This window comes from Stegodyphus dumicola, chromosome 11 (assembly GCF_044657685.1).
Source record: "Stegodyphus dumicola isolate Sdum_Otavi_A_Nest chromosome 11, ASM4465768v1".
Classification (NCBI taxonomy): Eukaryota; Metazoa; Arthropoda; class Arachnida; order Araneae; family Eresidae; genus Stegodyphus; species Stegodyphus dumicola.
The window spans coordinates 71,766,356-71,783,364 of NC_140778.1; the positions used below are offsets into that span (position 1 = coordinate 71,766,356).

The 17,009-nt window shown below is 29.3% G+C and overlaps 1 protein-coding gene across 2 annotated transcripts in view; it reads left to right on the top strand.

Annotated features, from left to right (window-relative positions):
- The window catches only part of Atg5 (autophagy protein 5), a 48,836-nt gene extending 39,868 nt beyond the window's left edge, over positions 1-8,968 (top strand). For both annotated transcript variants that reach the window (XM_035373042.2, XM_035373043.2), the window contains exon 8: positions 2,043-8,968. In XM_035373042.2, the coding sequence (XP_035228933.1) occupies positions 2,043-2,167 (125 nt within the window). In that variant the 3' untranslated portion in view covers positions 2,168-8,968. The remainder of the gene's footprint in view (positions 1-2,042) is intronic.
- The last annotated feature ends 8,041 nt before the right edge of the window (positions 8,969-17,009 follow it).

Genomic DNA, 17,009 nt, shown 5'->3' on the forward strand with positions numbered 1-17,009 from the left:
ATCTAACTAAACCAAACCAGAGAATAATTCATTCACAATACCAATCATGTATTATGATTGCATTATGAGACCAGTGAGATTCCAAAATCAACCAGTTGCAGAAATGTCTAATAACAATCACTGCTTTGTCGATCCTAGAGACAAAATAACTTTGTCACAGTAACATTGACCACATGCTCATACAGCAATGCCCAATCAACCAATTGCATAACAGTTACACTAAGTAAGCATTCACACTCCACACTACAAAGTAATGGCAACATACATGACAACTAACCAAAGTCTTTCAACAACACCAAGCTCAAAACTGGTTTTCTTGAGACACTATACAGCTGTCTATCAAAATATCACACCTATCAAAAGAAGGTGCTGCAAGAGGGCTCGTGGGGGTGCTGCAAGTGCACATGAAAGACTCTGCTATTTATGGCATGCTTCAATGACAGCTGGAGTGATTGATAAAAGTGTCAAGCTGGAGAACAAGGGCCCCTGATTTATCCTTAGCCAGTAACAATATCCAGATGAATACGCACTTCACACTTGACAAACATTACCATTAAAATATTTAACTGACACAAACCAGAGAGCAATTGGTTCACAATGCCAATTATAGATGGCACCACAAGACCAATGAAATCTCAGAATCAGCCAGTGGTGGAAATATCTAACATTACTCATCACAAAATAAAGTAATGGCATAATATAATCAAAGTTATCAGAAAGTTTATTTATTAAGATACTAATGTATTCTGTCATTTAACTTGATGTTAGATTAAAAAACAAACTATTAAGCAGTAGTTGATATATACAGGGTTGTCCAAGAGCACATCAAAATTTCAAAAACTGTGGAAATTCCAGATGGATATTAATGGCAGATTTTTTTCAATGGTTGACACCCATACTCTGTTGCATGTAATTTATCATTTAAAATTTAAGTTGCAGTTTATGCCGTTTGTTTTAAAAACAGTCTGTGTGTTGCAAGAAGGAATGAGATTTTTCCAAAAAGAATGAATTTTTTTTTTTATGATGGAGCATTATTTTGTAATACATTTTTACTGAAAACTTATTGGAGCATTTAAAGAGACTTTCCAACTTCACAACGCAATAATTTTCCACTTAGTAACTGAGTTTTAAGAAACTGGAAGCATCCAACATAAGAAATAAAGTGGCCACCGTTTCTCTTAAGTTTGGATAAAATGGTGGAAATTATGAACAAAATGTTGAAGTCAATAACAAAGAGTATAAGAAGGATTGCATTCCACTCAAATTTATATATTAAGAAGTAATGTTCATCATAAAAATTCATTCTGCTTGGGAGAAACAAGTCTCTGTCTTGCACAAAACAAAGAGTTTTTTTAAGCTAACGGTATAAATTGCAGCTGAATTTAAAATCATTTATTACTTGTATATAGGTGTCATCCATTGAAATAATTAGCCATTAATATCCATTTAAGTGTAATCGAATTGGAAGAAAAACATATGGCAATGTAAATTTTAAATTTAGGTGAAAAAGCAACCTTATTTTGCCATATCTTTTGAGTAAAATTCTATCAATTTCAAGAGTGACCAAACAGGTGATATAACACATTTTCCTCTTTTTCTAGAGCAGAAATAAATTTCACAAAACTGGAATATGAATGCCCTTGTTTGCATTATTCAGCCCATTTCTTTTGATATAAATGTAGTTGCTGTTTTTCTCATTTTGCTTTTTGCCTTTTGATGAAGAGGGACCTGTATTTGATCACCCTTTGAAATGTATAGATTTTTATTCAAAATCTATGCTAAAATAAAGTTGCCATTTTGCTTAATTGAAATTTTGAAAGATTGAAGCATGCAACTTCTGAATCATCTAGTACCATATTAATAAAAATATTGATATGATAAAACTGCAAAATTATGCTAATGCATGCAATTAAAGGATTTTGTTTCATTGTTAAAGCTAAGTGTAACTAAATATAATGTGTGAGATTTAAAATACAGTTTTTCTGTGTATTTCAATATGATATATACCTGCATTGTGAAATTTTTTTTCATTTTTCTTATAGGTTCAAAATATAAATTAATTACTCATGGAATCAATCCACCATTAGACATGCATCTTCAATGGATGAGTGAACATCTAAGCTATGCTGATAATTTTTTACATATTGTACTTTTACCTGCTGACTGAAGATTGTTTTTACTTGTGCAGGAAAGTAAAATGAAAGACTATTTATAAATTGTGATCTTAAAGATGTGCACAATATGTGGCTTACAAAATAAGCAGGTTATTTTTAAAGAAGTTCTGAAAGTTACCTCCCAGCCTAAAAAATGGCTGTGATGATAATAACAATGTCATTCTTACCCCATTTCATATCCATGGATCGTATGATTTTGCTTTTGAATCAAGAAGTACTGTCTTCTCGATGGAAGTTTAATAACACAGCGAATAATAACAAAATTTCCATTGTTAGTAATCGCTGTGACGATACATAATCATATAAAATAAGAAATCATGGAAGGAAATGTTTCAGTATATTTATTCTATTAGTATAGGAATAGTTCAGCCTTTACTGAAGATCATACTTCCCTCTGTGCATAAATAAAGTATACTTTAAGATTGATTTAAATGATGAAGTTTTAAAATTTTAATCTCTTAATTAAATATAGCTTGTAAATAAGACTGTCACTTCTAAAGGTGATGAGTATTTCAGAGAAAATAATTAATTATAAATACTGAATGTCACAAATATTCATATTCTTAAGACAAATACCACCACAGATGATCAAAATCATCTAGGATTAAGAATGTCCATCTTAATGAAGTTTCACTATGTTTGAAATTCTAAAATATTAATGAAGATTATATTAGTTAAATGCAATTTAGGCTGTCTAGAATCCAAAAATTTAATTACTGTACAAACTAAATATTAAAGTAATTAGCTTCATACTGTGGAATATGTGTTTCATAAATATATGTATCTGAACTGCACCATTCGAGCAACTTAACAATAGTCATGTTAGGTATTATTAAGTACTTTGAATATTGTATTATTTCAATTTTAATGATAATTTTTATATCACAATGCATCAATCTTTTAACACAGATATCATATAGCTGCTTCGTCCAAAAATATGATCTGTTTCATGTATACTATCATTTTAGAATTGATACATTTTACTTTTAGTAGTGTGAAGTGATCAAAAAATAATCTTGCTGTTTTACTTATTTAGTAATTGTGTATGATAGAAATGAGAAAAATTCCACCTTCTATCTCTACATATATTTTTCTTCTTCAGAATTAATGAGACTGTATAACAAATACATAAAAGGGCTGTTTAGAAAGTTCATGGACAGATGTCATTATCTGGAGTCCAAGTTAGTGGATTTGATATGTTTTTGCTGCTAAAATAACTAATTTCAAACTTTAACTGCTGTTTCTAGAGATTTACTAGCTTCTTAAACATGAGCTGTAGATCATTCTCTAGAAGTCGATATTAAATAACAGTTGTAGCTGCTTTCAACTCCTGGTCCATACTAAACTTCCTACCATTTAATTAATTCTTAAATATCTAGAAAGCTTAGAAATCACAGATTCCTAGGTCTAAGTTGTATGAAGGATAGCTTAGAGACTAAACACCATTTTTTCCTCCCCAAAACTTCAGCCTTTTTTAATGCTATATATAGTCTAGCATTATCCTGCAAAGAGATCTTCCTTATAAAGCAGTCAGTTTTTATTTTTTTATAAATAATTTGTTTCAAAACATTAAGCTAATAATATTATTCTACATTTTATTTCTTTGGATCCCAGTGCTGTAATACCAAAGAACAAGAAGGGGGGAAAAAAGGCAAGTTCTTGCACATGCAATGTAAAATAGTTTGACCGCCTTGGCGATTTTGGAATCCAAGCTTATATGCGGTAAAGCAAACATGCTGGGTGCAGGTGAAATTCATTCACAGAGAGTTAGTATTACTAGCGAAGTGCAAAGCAAATACATAAAATTTAGAATACATAAAATGAGAATTAGTTTTTGCTATCGTTTATTTCTTGAAATTTTTGTTCTGCAGTATGCTCTACATCTTTTGATTTTACAGGAACTTTTTTTTTTTCATAATTATTCACTTTTTTACTTAAACATTTCATAAATGATTACTATTATTTTAATATTTCTAATGTAATTACTATTTAAAATTATATCTATATGTTAGCTATACATTTCCATAAAATAAATGTAAAATTCGTTATTATTTAAAAAGTAAAAAACAGCAAGCAGGGTAGCTGGAAATAAAGCATGCAGGGAGTCTTGGTACTCACCCTTCTAAGTACTGATCACATCCTTTGACTTCTTGGTGTAGGGCAACGGCAAAAAATGAGGTTTTTACCTCTGGCCTAGGAGTATCAGGATAAAAAATCAAAGTAAGACTCAGGTTTAAATGTTATTTTGGAATACTCATTTCTTCAAAGATCAGGAATAAATACACTTTTTTCATTGCCATTTCAGCATGCATTAACTATTCTAAGTTGTTATTAATCTGGAATTGCTTTCAAAGGCGTTTTTGAGCTCCCTTATTATGCAAAAGAATTTGATGAAATTTTTATTGGGACTGGTGTTATTAACTGCTTCAGAATATAATTTAAATTTTAACGTAGGAGTAAATTTGGAATTGTTTCTGTTGGAAGCTATTATTTTGTCTTTGTCAGGAATAGGATTTCTAGGATTATCCATTTTCTGGGGAATGTTATTATTAGGTTGGGAGGTTGGTTTTGATGAACAGCTGTTGGTTTCTAAAGTATAGTAGAAAATCTGCATTGCTTGAGAAAATTTATTATTGAGGTACTCCTAAATGTTTCTGATTTCTTTAATAGTCAGAATTATAATTTTGAAATACAACATTTCAATGAGAATAAAGTTTTCATTTAAAAAAGTCGTTCTTCACTCGTGATTTTTCATTATGATTGATGTTTTCAAATGGATTTTAATGTAACATTTGCAACTAAAGATATTTCTAACATGAAAAGGAATAAGAAATAAAAATTTATGTACTTTTCACACCCAGCACTGCTGGAGCAAAATTCAATATTCCTTTCCATTATAACTTTGCAAAACTGTACATGGCAAGCTTTAACACGTTGAAACAAGCTTAAAAATGATGTTTTTAAATCATTCAATATTGTGCTGCGATGTTGTGTTGGTGGTTTTTGCTCACATGTATTGAGGAATTTCAAGACCCATCTTTAGGCCTGTAAAGTTTATCATATGTAATACTTATTTTCAACTGAATCTTTCTCTGCAGCATTACTGTGTCATCATATTTCTTTTCGTATTCATATTCCTTAGTTCCAGCCACACACACACACACACACACACACACACACAAAAAAAAAAAAAAAAAAAATTCTCTGAGAAGTTGGAAATTTTGAAGAAGGCAAGGAGTCACTGTGTTTTTAAATGCTGAATTCATACTTTGATTTGGGTTCTTATTCTAGGAGTGATCATTCTGTTCATTTGAACATCCCTAGTTTTTGCTGGGAATCTTTTACCACTCATTGAAGAAATCCTGTGTAGCAAGGAAGCTTCTGTTCTTTATTCAGTAAATGTATATTCATCTTGAGGAAGTATGAGATAATTTCAAGTCGTTCTTAAAAATATTGTGACATTTTGCTATGCAGGAATAAGTTTAACTGTCAATTCATGAACCAATAAATATATGTCTGCATTGAACAATGTCTTGCAGATATTAATGAGCACTTACTTCTAAACTCAGTTGCACACTGAATTTGACTTTTTTGGAATGCTTACTTTATTGAGGCTAATCTGCTCATTTTTTCCTCAGTGTCCTCTTTGATCTTTGAAATGCTTGCTGGCTGTTTTTGCATAATTTGATTTAAAATTAATTTGCAATCTTTTGTCTAGTAATCATTAGTATATTCTTTTCATCCACTTCTGTGATGCATACTAAGTTAGACTTTTACAGTAAGTAAGCAAATAACAATTATATAGTATCTTTACCCATATTAACCCTCTTAGTGTTATGGTCATAAAATTCTGTATAGAAGGTTGGCTTTGTTATTCATCACACATGAAAACTTCTGCCAACTTTTAATGTAACAGATTTCAATTAGATGTATATTGGAGGAAAAGGAATAAAAGTACAAAGCGAGAGAGTCATTTTTTTAAATATAATAAAAAAATACCATTTTTTCATGATGTTTTGAGGAACTTTTAAAATTTTAGGGCTAAACCTATAATGCTTGGAAGGTTAGCAAAGCATGGCAAGGGATGTCTTCGTGGGCCACAGTTGCAGAATTGCATTTATAGAATTGACAAAGTCTGCCTACTTTTGAAAGAGCCCTTATAAAATATGGTATATGATCTAAAATGAGAACTAAGAAGTAAATATGGTTTTTTATGTAATATACAGAATGTAGATAAATGGTACATTTCATAAATTAAAAAAAATTTCTCATTTGAACGTAAATGTATAATAGTTATGTGATTGCCATTCATTTTAAATTTATTCTATTTAAGTGATGAATAATTATTAAAATCTCCATTAATATATGGCTGTTTCAAAGAATTATACTTTTATACTAGAAGCTGCCATAATGTAAGTTATGATTGCTTCTGGTATAAAAAAAATATTTTTTTAATTATGTTTTTTTTTAAAACATAATTTTTTTAAGAAAATGAGCAGGTTAAAGTTAACTAAATAATAATGTTTGCTTTTCAGTTGAAGATTTTTCATATGCCAATAATCGAGCTATGTGAGAATATGTATATGTATACCAAGCACATGTTGAAATTTTTCGAATAAGAATTAAATAAATGCTTTTTCAATTAAGTATTAGAAGTATTTAGATATTGCAAGTTCTAAAAGGAATAAAATAGATTAATGAAAGTTGGAATAAAATTGTAATCAAATACATTTTCTTTCTGGTTTATTGGGTAAAATCAATTCTTTAATTATTAATAACAAATATATTTGGATTTATTTCATGAATTGTTTGAAAAAAATAAAATTAACAAATAAATAAATAAAAGCAGATAAATGAATAATTTAGCATTACACAGATAGCCATGTTTAATTAATAACAAAGATATGTATGCAGTTTGAAAATAAATTTGACCATATTATATGACAATTCTTAATTTATGGTCAAGTTTAGACTTGCTTGCCTAGTGCATCTGTTTCATTTTATGTCTGGTAGTGTTTACATAGCAGAAATAAAAGCATGAGAGGATTAAGATATACTTCAAAAGTATGTTCTTATGTTAGGCAGGCTTGTCATAATCGTGTATCCATGTATGTATATAATATTTACATATATGTGCTATCTGGAGGTAATGAATGCTGCTTACCTGCTAGATTACCATTGTTCAGATTTTAATTAAAAACTAAAAATTCATTTCTCTGTCCTGTATTATTATATTGCTGTTAGTATGTTTTAAATATTGACACTAATGGCTGCAAGTCATCAAGTAATTTTTCTGGATGAGATATATAAATAATGTAAATATATGAATACTGTTCCACTCAGATTCAAAATGTTTGGGTAATTTAACAATTCCATTATCACGACCTTCTATTTATATTTCAAACCTATTTGTAATATGTGATATGTGCTTGCCAGAGGCGTAGCTAGAGTTTCCAGCACCCGGGGACAACTGAAGAATTTGTGTCCTTTTCTGTGTGCCAAGAATGGAAAACATTTCATTAAAAAATTTTGTAGCATCAATTTGGCGTCCTTTGGATGCTGCGCCCGGCAACAGATGTCCCCTCTTGCCCCACCCTAGCTACTCCACTGGTGCTTGCCAGATCTTCAAAAGGGTAACTGTAGAAAATGTACATCATTTCTTCAGAAACAAATCAGTGGCTGCTGTAACTCTAAGTCAATATTTATAATTGTGTATTTTATGACTTTTATATGAGCTTAAGATCTCAATAAATAGTATGTAATCAATATTTGTTTGTATATAAGAATTTATGTATGTGTTTGTATGGTCTCAGTTACTTTTATCATAACGTTTATTGCAAATGTCCTGGGTACTTCTCTGCTAAAGCCATAGCACACTGTTTAGGCACCACAGTAGTGCATTTTGCCGTATTTTTTCCCTGCATTTATTGGGTGAGATACTAATGCTTATCCTTTCTTCCCTTAATTTTCCTCCCCTTTTTACTAAATTCACATGGGTAATGTTTTCTGCAACTTCTGTTGATAACATCTCCCTTAAAAAAAAAAAAAAAAAAAAAAAAAAGAGAGAGAGAGAGATTAAAGAAAGAAAAGTTAAATATATTGCTTCTTAAATGTCTAAATAACCTACTCAAAATAAAAATAAACAACGATAATAAACATTCACTAAAAAAAAAAAGCAGGTAAACTAAACTGCAGGCAGGAATTTAAAAAATGGCATTGCATTTAGTATACCAGAGAACATTTTTGCTTTGGAATGCAAGTGATGCCACATCAATCCAATTAAACAAGAATCTAAATGTTGGTGGTAGTGCCTCTTAGGCATTTATTGTGCCTCTTTTGCACTAGCTGCCCTATGAGTTTCCAGTAGATTAAGAATAATGCCTAGTGTCTAAATCAGTGAAATGAAAAATGATGAGAATGATTTACTGTGAAATATTTAAAATCCTAAATAGTAAAGTCCATTATAATTAAGGGGCAAAGAAGAAGAGATGAAAATAGGGTTGGTTATATAGTCTATTAGTGCCAGGAGGGAAGCCAAACCAAACTGGCAACATTTTATGCCAAAATAAATAACAAAAGTGATATGGCATTAACATAAAAGAACCAAATGCTGTACTTTTAAAACTATTACTTACTTTGTCAAACATATGCAATTATAAACAAGAACATACACTCTAATTTTATAATAAAGCATATTGCTTGTGTAGAAAATCTATAAAATTTTTATTTCAGTATATATTGCATGTACTGTGATTAAGTGTGTTATCCAATAAATTTCCCTATTACTGTGGGCACACTTGTTTTCGAGCCTGTCATTCTGCCAATTCAGAGTATATATATATACATAATTGAAATAGAAATTGTAAAGCTAACTAGTATATATATATATATATATATATATATATGTAATGATTTCAAATATACGTAGATGAAAACAGTGGAACCCTCAACAACTTAGATACTGCGTAGATGACCGAGAAGACTGTAGTGGCTTGATTGGGAATTCAGATGAATAGTTACCTTTTTTATTTTATCCATTCGTTAAACGATGTGAAAATAGTTAAAATAAACTGCACTGAAGTTCCACGCCTGTGGGGTCGAAAATCGGCTGCGCCATATTATTGTAATGAAACTGTGGTTTGAAGGTGGCAGAGTGGAAAGCATGATGATGCAATTTAGCACAACATATCTTGAAAAAATCACAATCTTTATTTTTCCATGTATATTAAATAATCCTTTTTCAGATAAGATATTTCTTAATAATATTTGAATACATAAATTGCAGTTTGAATTAGAACGTCATTGTAAGCAGCAGCAGCATGTTTTCAAAGGGTCTTGCCAGCAGGAAAGCTATGTGGTAAAAAGGGCAAGGTTATAGTACTTTAGCAAGAAGGCTGAAGTTTCAGTTCACAGTTTTGGTTTAGAATTATTTTGATTGGACGAGAGGCATCTGCATTAAAATGTTACATAAGATAGAAAAGTCTGGAACCTGTGAGAAGAGATGAATTTAGGGGCAGATTACCAAATTTAGAATGTTAATTTTGAGGTCGTCAATTATTTTTTTGAAACAACTATCATATTTTGTTATATATTACATATCCCCCCTTCAAAAGAAAAGTTGGGTGATCAGGGTGGAAGAACAAGCATTAGAGCAGCAAAATGTGAAAGATATAATTTTGAAAATACAAACATATTAACTTTTAAACAAAAAATTATTGTCATAAAATTTTGACCGATATTTTGAATCAATTTTGACATTTCACTGAATGTCATAAAATTTTGAATTCAATAATAATTTTAGACACTGTACTCTTTTAAAACAATTTCACATTTTAGTGTTCTGAGATAAGAATGTCCATTGAAATTTTGTAAAGTTCTTGATAGTTCCACATGGTAAAAGTTCAAATTTTTTCACAAACTAAATATTCCAATAAAATTGTTTCAAAATTTTGTTGATGAAAATATTTCTATTACATTACAAATTAAGATGCCAATTTTCAGATTATTTAATTATGTTTTTCAAGGAAGGCATTTTAAAATATAAAAATTTTGTAAAACATCATTCATAAACATAATTTCAAACTTTTCATTATTATTAAGACATTTAAAATTTACTTATTCTTTACAAAACTTGAAGACTTCACAACTTTATCTAAATACTAGCATTTCTATTACATTGGTTTATCAGTTGAGCAAACTGTTGTTTAATATGCTTCACCAGTGGCCAAAAGATTTGCCAAATTAGCAGTTACTGTAGAAAAGGTCTCCGTTCCTTCTGTACAGGCAACTGGCCTTTTTCGAACTGCTGTCATTCCATACGAATATCAAAAACACACTCCATTTTATGAAAAAATAAAAATACTTAGATTTAAAAAATGTATTTTTCTATACGGTGAGAGCCTTCAACGTTTATCATAAAAACATTAAAGAAATTCCTACAACTCAAAAATTTCAAACAATAATTTCATTCTTAACATACAGTAAAAATTAAAAAATATAAATTCAAAAAAATTTAAACAATAGTACAAAAATATTATTTGCATTAGAAACCTTCCCTAAGTAAAACATTCCTAATTTTTACCAAATTCAATAATTTCTTTTTCCCAATTCAGAAATACAAAACTACATTTGAAATAAATCATAATATTTTTTGAATTATTAACATTGATCTTAAAATGATTAAAGCAAAATATTACATCAATAAATCATAAAACTGTAACTTTTTTTTAAACGTAATTTACTCATTTTGGAACTTAATACCACTTCAATATCACATTAATAACTTTTGATAATATTCCATTCTTTAGAGCACTGAAAAATGCAAAATGTGCACAAATCACTCTTTCCCTGATCAGGTTGCTGCTCTTAAAGCACTTTGGATGTTTTTCTTTTTACGCGATGATCGGAACTGCATAAACATTACGAATATTCGAAGCGAGCAAGAAACATTAACCATATTTCACTACGCTGCGGCATTGACCTTCATTCAATACACTTTTCGATTCTGAACTTACAGATACTTGATGATTTTCAAAGCACTTTCTGAATAAGCGTTAAATCACACACCGAAAATGAATTTGATGATTCACTGGAAGTTTGAGACAGCAGAGTTCGAAGACCATTGGGGAAATTTGCACCAGATTAATCCTGTCTTGACTTTTTATAAAATTAGAATTAATTTGATTGGACGAGAGGCATCTGCATTAAAACGTTAACCTGTGGAACCTGTGAGAAGAGATAAATTTAGGGGCAGATTACCAAATTTAGAATGTTAATTTTGAGGTCGTCAATTATTTTTTTGAAACAACTATCATATTTTGTTATATCTTACATATATATATATATTTGAAAGGTTTCAGATTTTAAATTATGTCAAAAGGGGCTTTTCTTTAACGTTTTGTGTGTTACCTTTATTTATTAAATATCATGTTCTTTGCACTTAAACCATAAAATTCAGTTCAATAGCAATGTCACAAAAGAATTTTAAAATGAGCATATATTTAGAATTTCCAATACACAGTTCTGTGCACTGGAGATAAAAATGTTCTTTAGGATTGATTCTTTAAGATGATATTTAGATCATTAGAGAAAATAAGAAAACATATTTTAAACAAGGTAATAAATGAAAATTGGAAACTAATAAGCTGATAATAGTAGTCACGCTGCTCAGACATCTTGCTTTTAAAAAACTTAACTCTTTTCATTAAAATTTCTTATACATTTACCAAAATGGGTATTACTTAATTTAAACAATTTTAAAAATAAGTAAAAATAATTATGTTTTAGAAAATTTTTCTTTATTAACATAAACTCTTGAACACATTCCAATTCACGGGTTTATTAAATTAAGAGAACTATTTTTGCATGTGAATGTAAATAAAAGAAAAATACTATCAGAGAGGTGAAACAAGAACAGCAAAATAAATTTCTTAAAAAAATTTTTTTTATTGATATAAAATATTTTATTAGAAAAATCTAAAAGGAGAAAGAGGTTCGTTTTTAAATGAATTTTTTATTTTCATTGCAGTTGATAAATTATTAATTTCATTATTCATATTTTTTATTAACTATAAATTTTTCATGTTAAAGTCTCAAAAAATTTATTTTATCAGATTGCATTCTAAAATATATATATACATACAAACAAAGCAGCATCATAAGATAATTATTTTTATCATAAAAATATAAATTATAAATATATTTTTTCAGATAATATTAAATTCAATATTCTATCTCAGCTTTTATGTGATTACAATTAAATATATTATTTGACCAATTGACTAAATAGCACTATGCTTTCTGTTCCATATAATAACAACATTTTAATACTGAAATTAAGCAATCAAAACAGAAAAATTCATTTTCAAGGCACAAAAGTCAAATATCTATCAAAATTTCTTAACATCAATATTTATGAACTTGGTTCAAATATCTTCTTCAGAAATAAATTATTTTCCAGATTGTTTCTCAAAATGCATTCATGTATTTTACTTGAAATTACTGTTAGATTAATTTTATCAAAAATAAAAGCACATAAAATCCCAAATGCTTGACAAAAATATTGTTAAACAATTTAAAATACTGCATTGCACTTCTTCATAATAGTCAATGGCTTGGAAGATTAAACCAGGCACTTTTAACATCTTTGGATTTATACATCTTAGGAAAGATATTATCTACTGTGATTTTTCAATCAGTAAATTAACTCATTACCATTGAATTATAGTAACTGATGACCTTTCCTAGTTTTTATTTTGACTTCACAAGCAAGTATACTTTAGTATTTTCTCTCTGTGCAGGATGTTCTTGGGTTTCTAAAATGATAATAAAGTATTTTCTTTGTGGTTTCAACTTTCATTATGTTTCATTTTTAACTAATAAATTAGACTAGAAAGTTAAGTGGATTTAAACTGAGTCATCAGATGAATATAATAGTGTTGTGTTAAAACAACTGGCCATTGTTCTATAAATTAACTCTAAAAGGCATTAACATACACACTGAATGTTAATGGCATTGACATACATACCGAATATGGTAATTTAAGCGAAATGGATGTGTCTAAATATAGTACTTATCATTTATCACGGCTTACAATTTCTGGGCAATAATTATTTTGATGGCAAAATATCTTCAGTAACATTTTGATACACATCTGTTTCTTGGGAAATCTCAGATAAGTGGTACTTGGTACAATTTTTTCCACCATCCTTGAACCACGAAAAATTGTCATATCCTCAGGAGAAATTTTTTGACGCTAAGAGGGAAACAGCATCAAAAGGCTCTTTCCGAAAAATTCCCTCTATAGCCCAATATCGTAAAAAAAAATTGCTGAACGAAAACAATTAGTTAACGTTGTGATTGAGACAATCTACGTACTTTTTTCATCATTTTATTTTAGATTATGATATATATAACTCCAGCATTATTAACTTTTATACTCCTCTTTAATTCTTGAACAATGGTTATATAGCTTTGAAAACATGTTCTTTATATAAATGCAATAATTTATCACGAAAATGCAATTTATATCACATTGTTGAAGATGAAAGTTTTAAAAAATAAAATATGCTTGTGTTTCCACAATAATACATCCCTGAAATGTATTCTAGGCTATTCAATCATCATCCAGTCCGGTTTATATTGGACATTCCGGATACTTTTATGCACATAATAATAAGGTTATTTTTATTCCTTTTTTTCGTAGAATTTCGCAAAAATAGTTTTCATATAGGTGAACAAAGAAATGTAATCCTGAATTTCATAACTGCAGGAAAACAAGATTTGTAATGTGCACTTCTATGGCTTTTCACGACTTTATGCAATTGTTTAAATTTCGGAAAGAGACCGATGAAATAGAATAGGATAAGGTTAATTGAATTTGTCGGTATTTATTCCATGAAAAGTTAAATCATAAAATATTATTTTTGTGCAATTTGAACGTTCTATAGATTTCAAACTGGCGGCTCCCAAAGCAATTTTATGCAGTCGGCGAATGTATTTCAGTTATGCATTTGTTGTAAATACAGTATGCAAAGATTCCTATGTTTTACTTATTTGAAGTTTTAGTTTACATTACATTCATTACTATTAAACATGAACATGAATACCACATAAAAAATCTATAAATATAAATCATATACAAAGATTTAAAGATACAAATTTAATTAACTTTTATTCATTTTTCGAGAAAAAATAAACTTTTGCTGATGTTTTGGCTAATGATTTAGATTTTCACTGATATACCCAACTTTTAATCCACAAAATCTTCTATATATAGAAACCAGTGAAATACGCTTATAACTTTACACTAACTTATTTCAAAGTCTAAGCTGGAAAAAAGAGTGTATTTTATTCTATAAAAATGAAATCACTTTATTCTGATTAGAAGTGTAATTAATTTATTCAAGTCTATAATTAAAAATTTATTTAAAATTTTTAAAGTTAATTTATTTAGAAATTAATATGTAAATACACATGGGATAATGTGAGCCATAAGTACAGAAAAGGAGCATATTTTGTAATTTTCTTGTGTAAAAATAAAATTATCCATTCTAATTACAGGTGTAATTAATTTAGAAAGTAATTAAGCAGTGAATTCAAAACGTCTACTGGCAAAGTCATGTGATCATCAGCACAAAGATTTATCTGCAATGTATCTACATATAGAAAGAAAATATCCCTTTCCTTATCTCAGTTAACATCTGAGCTAGCAACCTAAACACTCTTCCCACTGTTAGGTGCCTATCGCCCAAGTTGGCGAATGAGATTTCAGGAACCTCGCCAAGTGCTGGTTTCCTGAGTATCCCGTTTCTTATCTACAATTGTTTTGTTCATAAAAGAGACAATGTTGACATCAATCATTTACATTTTGGTACTTATGTATTAATGCAACCAAGTTAGTGCAATTTCACGATTTTTTCATAAATGAAAAGGCAATTACTTATTGGGTGCAAGTCGATGGCTTTCGCATCTTTGTATTTTTTAGAAAAATTTCCTAACTATTAGTGTTTATAGTAAGATGGCAAATTGAGTTGGAGTGTAAGGCGTAAAAGGGAGAAAATTTTCAGCTAAATTCTGCACAATTTTTACTGCAGTTCTTTCCTTTGCTGGAAAATTCCACAAGTTCATACTTTAAAACTAAGTTAAAGGCAAAAAATATCACAATTTCTTTTAAAACCACTGGAACTTTAAATGCAACTCAAAAGAACACAAAGTGGCCACATTGCTTGACTGAAACACTGTTATTAACATGGTTGCAAGAGGTTGGCACATTCTGAAAATTTAGGGATGGTTGTATCAATAATGCCAAGTACCTATATTTTTTCTTCTTTCTCTGCACATTTGCTGGCTACTTTTCCTTCACTTAAACAGCTGAGAATTTAATTTAGAATGACACACAAATATAGCTTACAGAATTTGCTGTGCATGAAGCTATAACCAGATATAAACAGATAAAGGTTACCATTATATCACTGTAATGTTCTGTCACCTGGTTTTTTTTGGTGCCAAACATTATTGTTATGAACATGCGAGTTGGGGCAACCAATTAGTACCTAAATATTTTATTTTAAGCAATTATTAAACTAATAAATAAAATCACGACTGGAGTGAAGAATGTATATACAGTAATATTACTGATATGTATTAAATATTAGATACATGTCTTCTGTAGCAGCCTTGGTGCAATTAGGGTTTAAACACAAGTTATTATATATATAGAGAGAGAAAATTTAATATACATGTGTATTTATTATGATATTTAAAATAATATTTATTGTCAGCAGTCTATTTAATAGTATAACTTATTTAATATATACATTCATTATCATATTTAATTCAATTATGTTAGCAATTTATTTAAAATAACATACATAAACACACTTAAAAATTCTATTTATTATTAATCCTAGATTAAATGCTTGGGTGATGAGTGTCAACCACACCTGTAAAAAAAACAAATGTGTGCGGTTAACCATGCACAATGCAGGCTTAGCATAAATTCTATTTATTGTTTTATTTAACATTCTTTTGCAACTTTATTAAAAAATATATGAACAGCATGTAATTCATTTTTTACAACCTCTTCCTGGTAGCCACAGTTCAACAGGTGCTGCTAATAATGCCTCAAACATGAATTATACAAGGGTTCTCAAACTTTTTGGCCCTACACACCACTGCTAGAAGGTCATTCTTCTCCTCCCTTTCCAAAATTTGAAAAATACATAGATATTTATTTAGATTTTAATAATTTTTTAATGTTTTATTCTTTAAGCAACAAAAAGTATAGAAAATGATGAATACTTTAATAAAATTATTTTTTATATTCATAAACTAAAACTAAATACTGAACAGATAAAATAAAAGGTTGACCACATTCCATATGGTTGAGAAATATGGCTTCTTTTTCCTTTGAATGAAAATCAAAAATAGTAGTATTTAAAATATTGAATATTTTATATGCCAAACTGGTATAGTGGTCAGCATCACTGACTGCTGTGCCGAAGGCCCAGGTTCGAATCCTGGAGAAGGCATGGATGGTTGTAAATGTATAGTGTTGATGTGGCATGGTGGCACTCTACATATGTGGCAAGACAAAAGTCCACTTGTGTGGTTTGGTGGAAGAGCAGAGGGATGGGAGACCCCCAGACCTGTCCCGGAGTGCTCTTTATCAAAACTGGAGGTGGAACTGAGCAAAATCACATAACAAAAAGCATTTAACAAAATAAACTTGGCTACTCCAATTCACTGCTACCATTTCTCTTTATTTTTTATCAATTTCAATTTAAAACTCTCAAGAAAAACAATTCTGATACTGCTTAGCAACGGTTACAAAA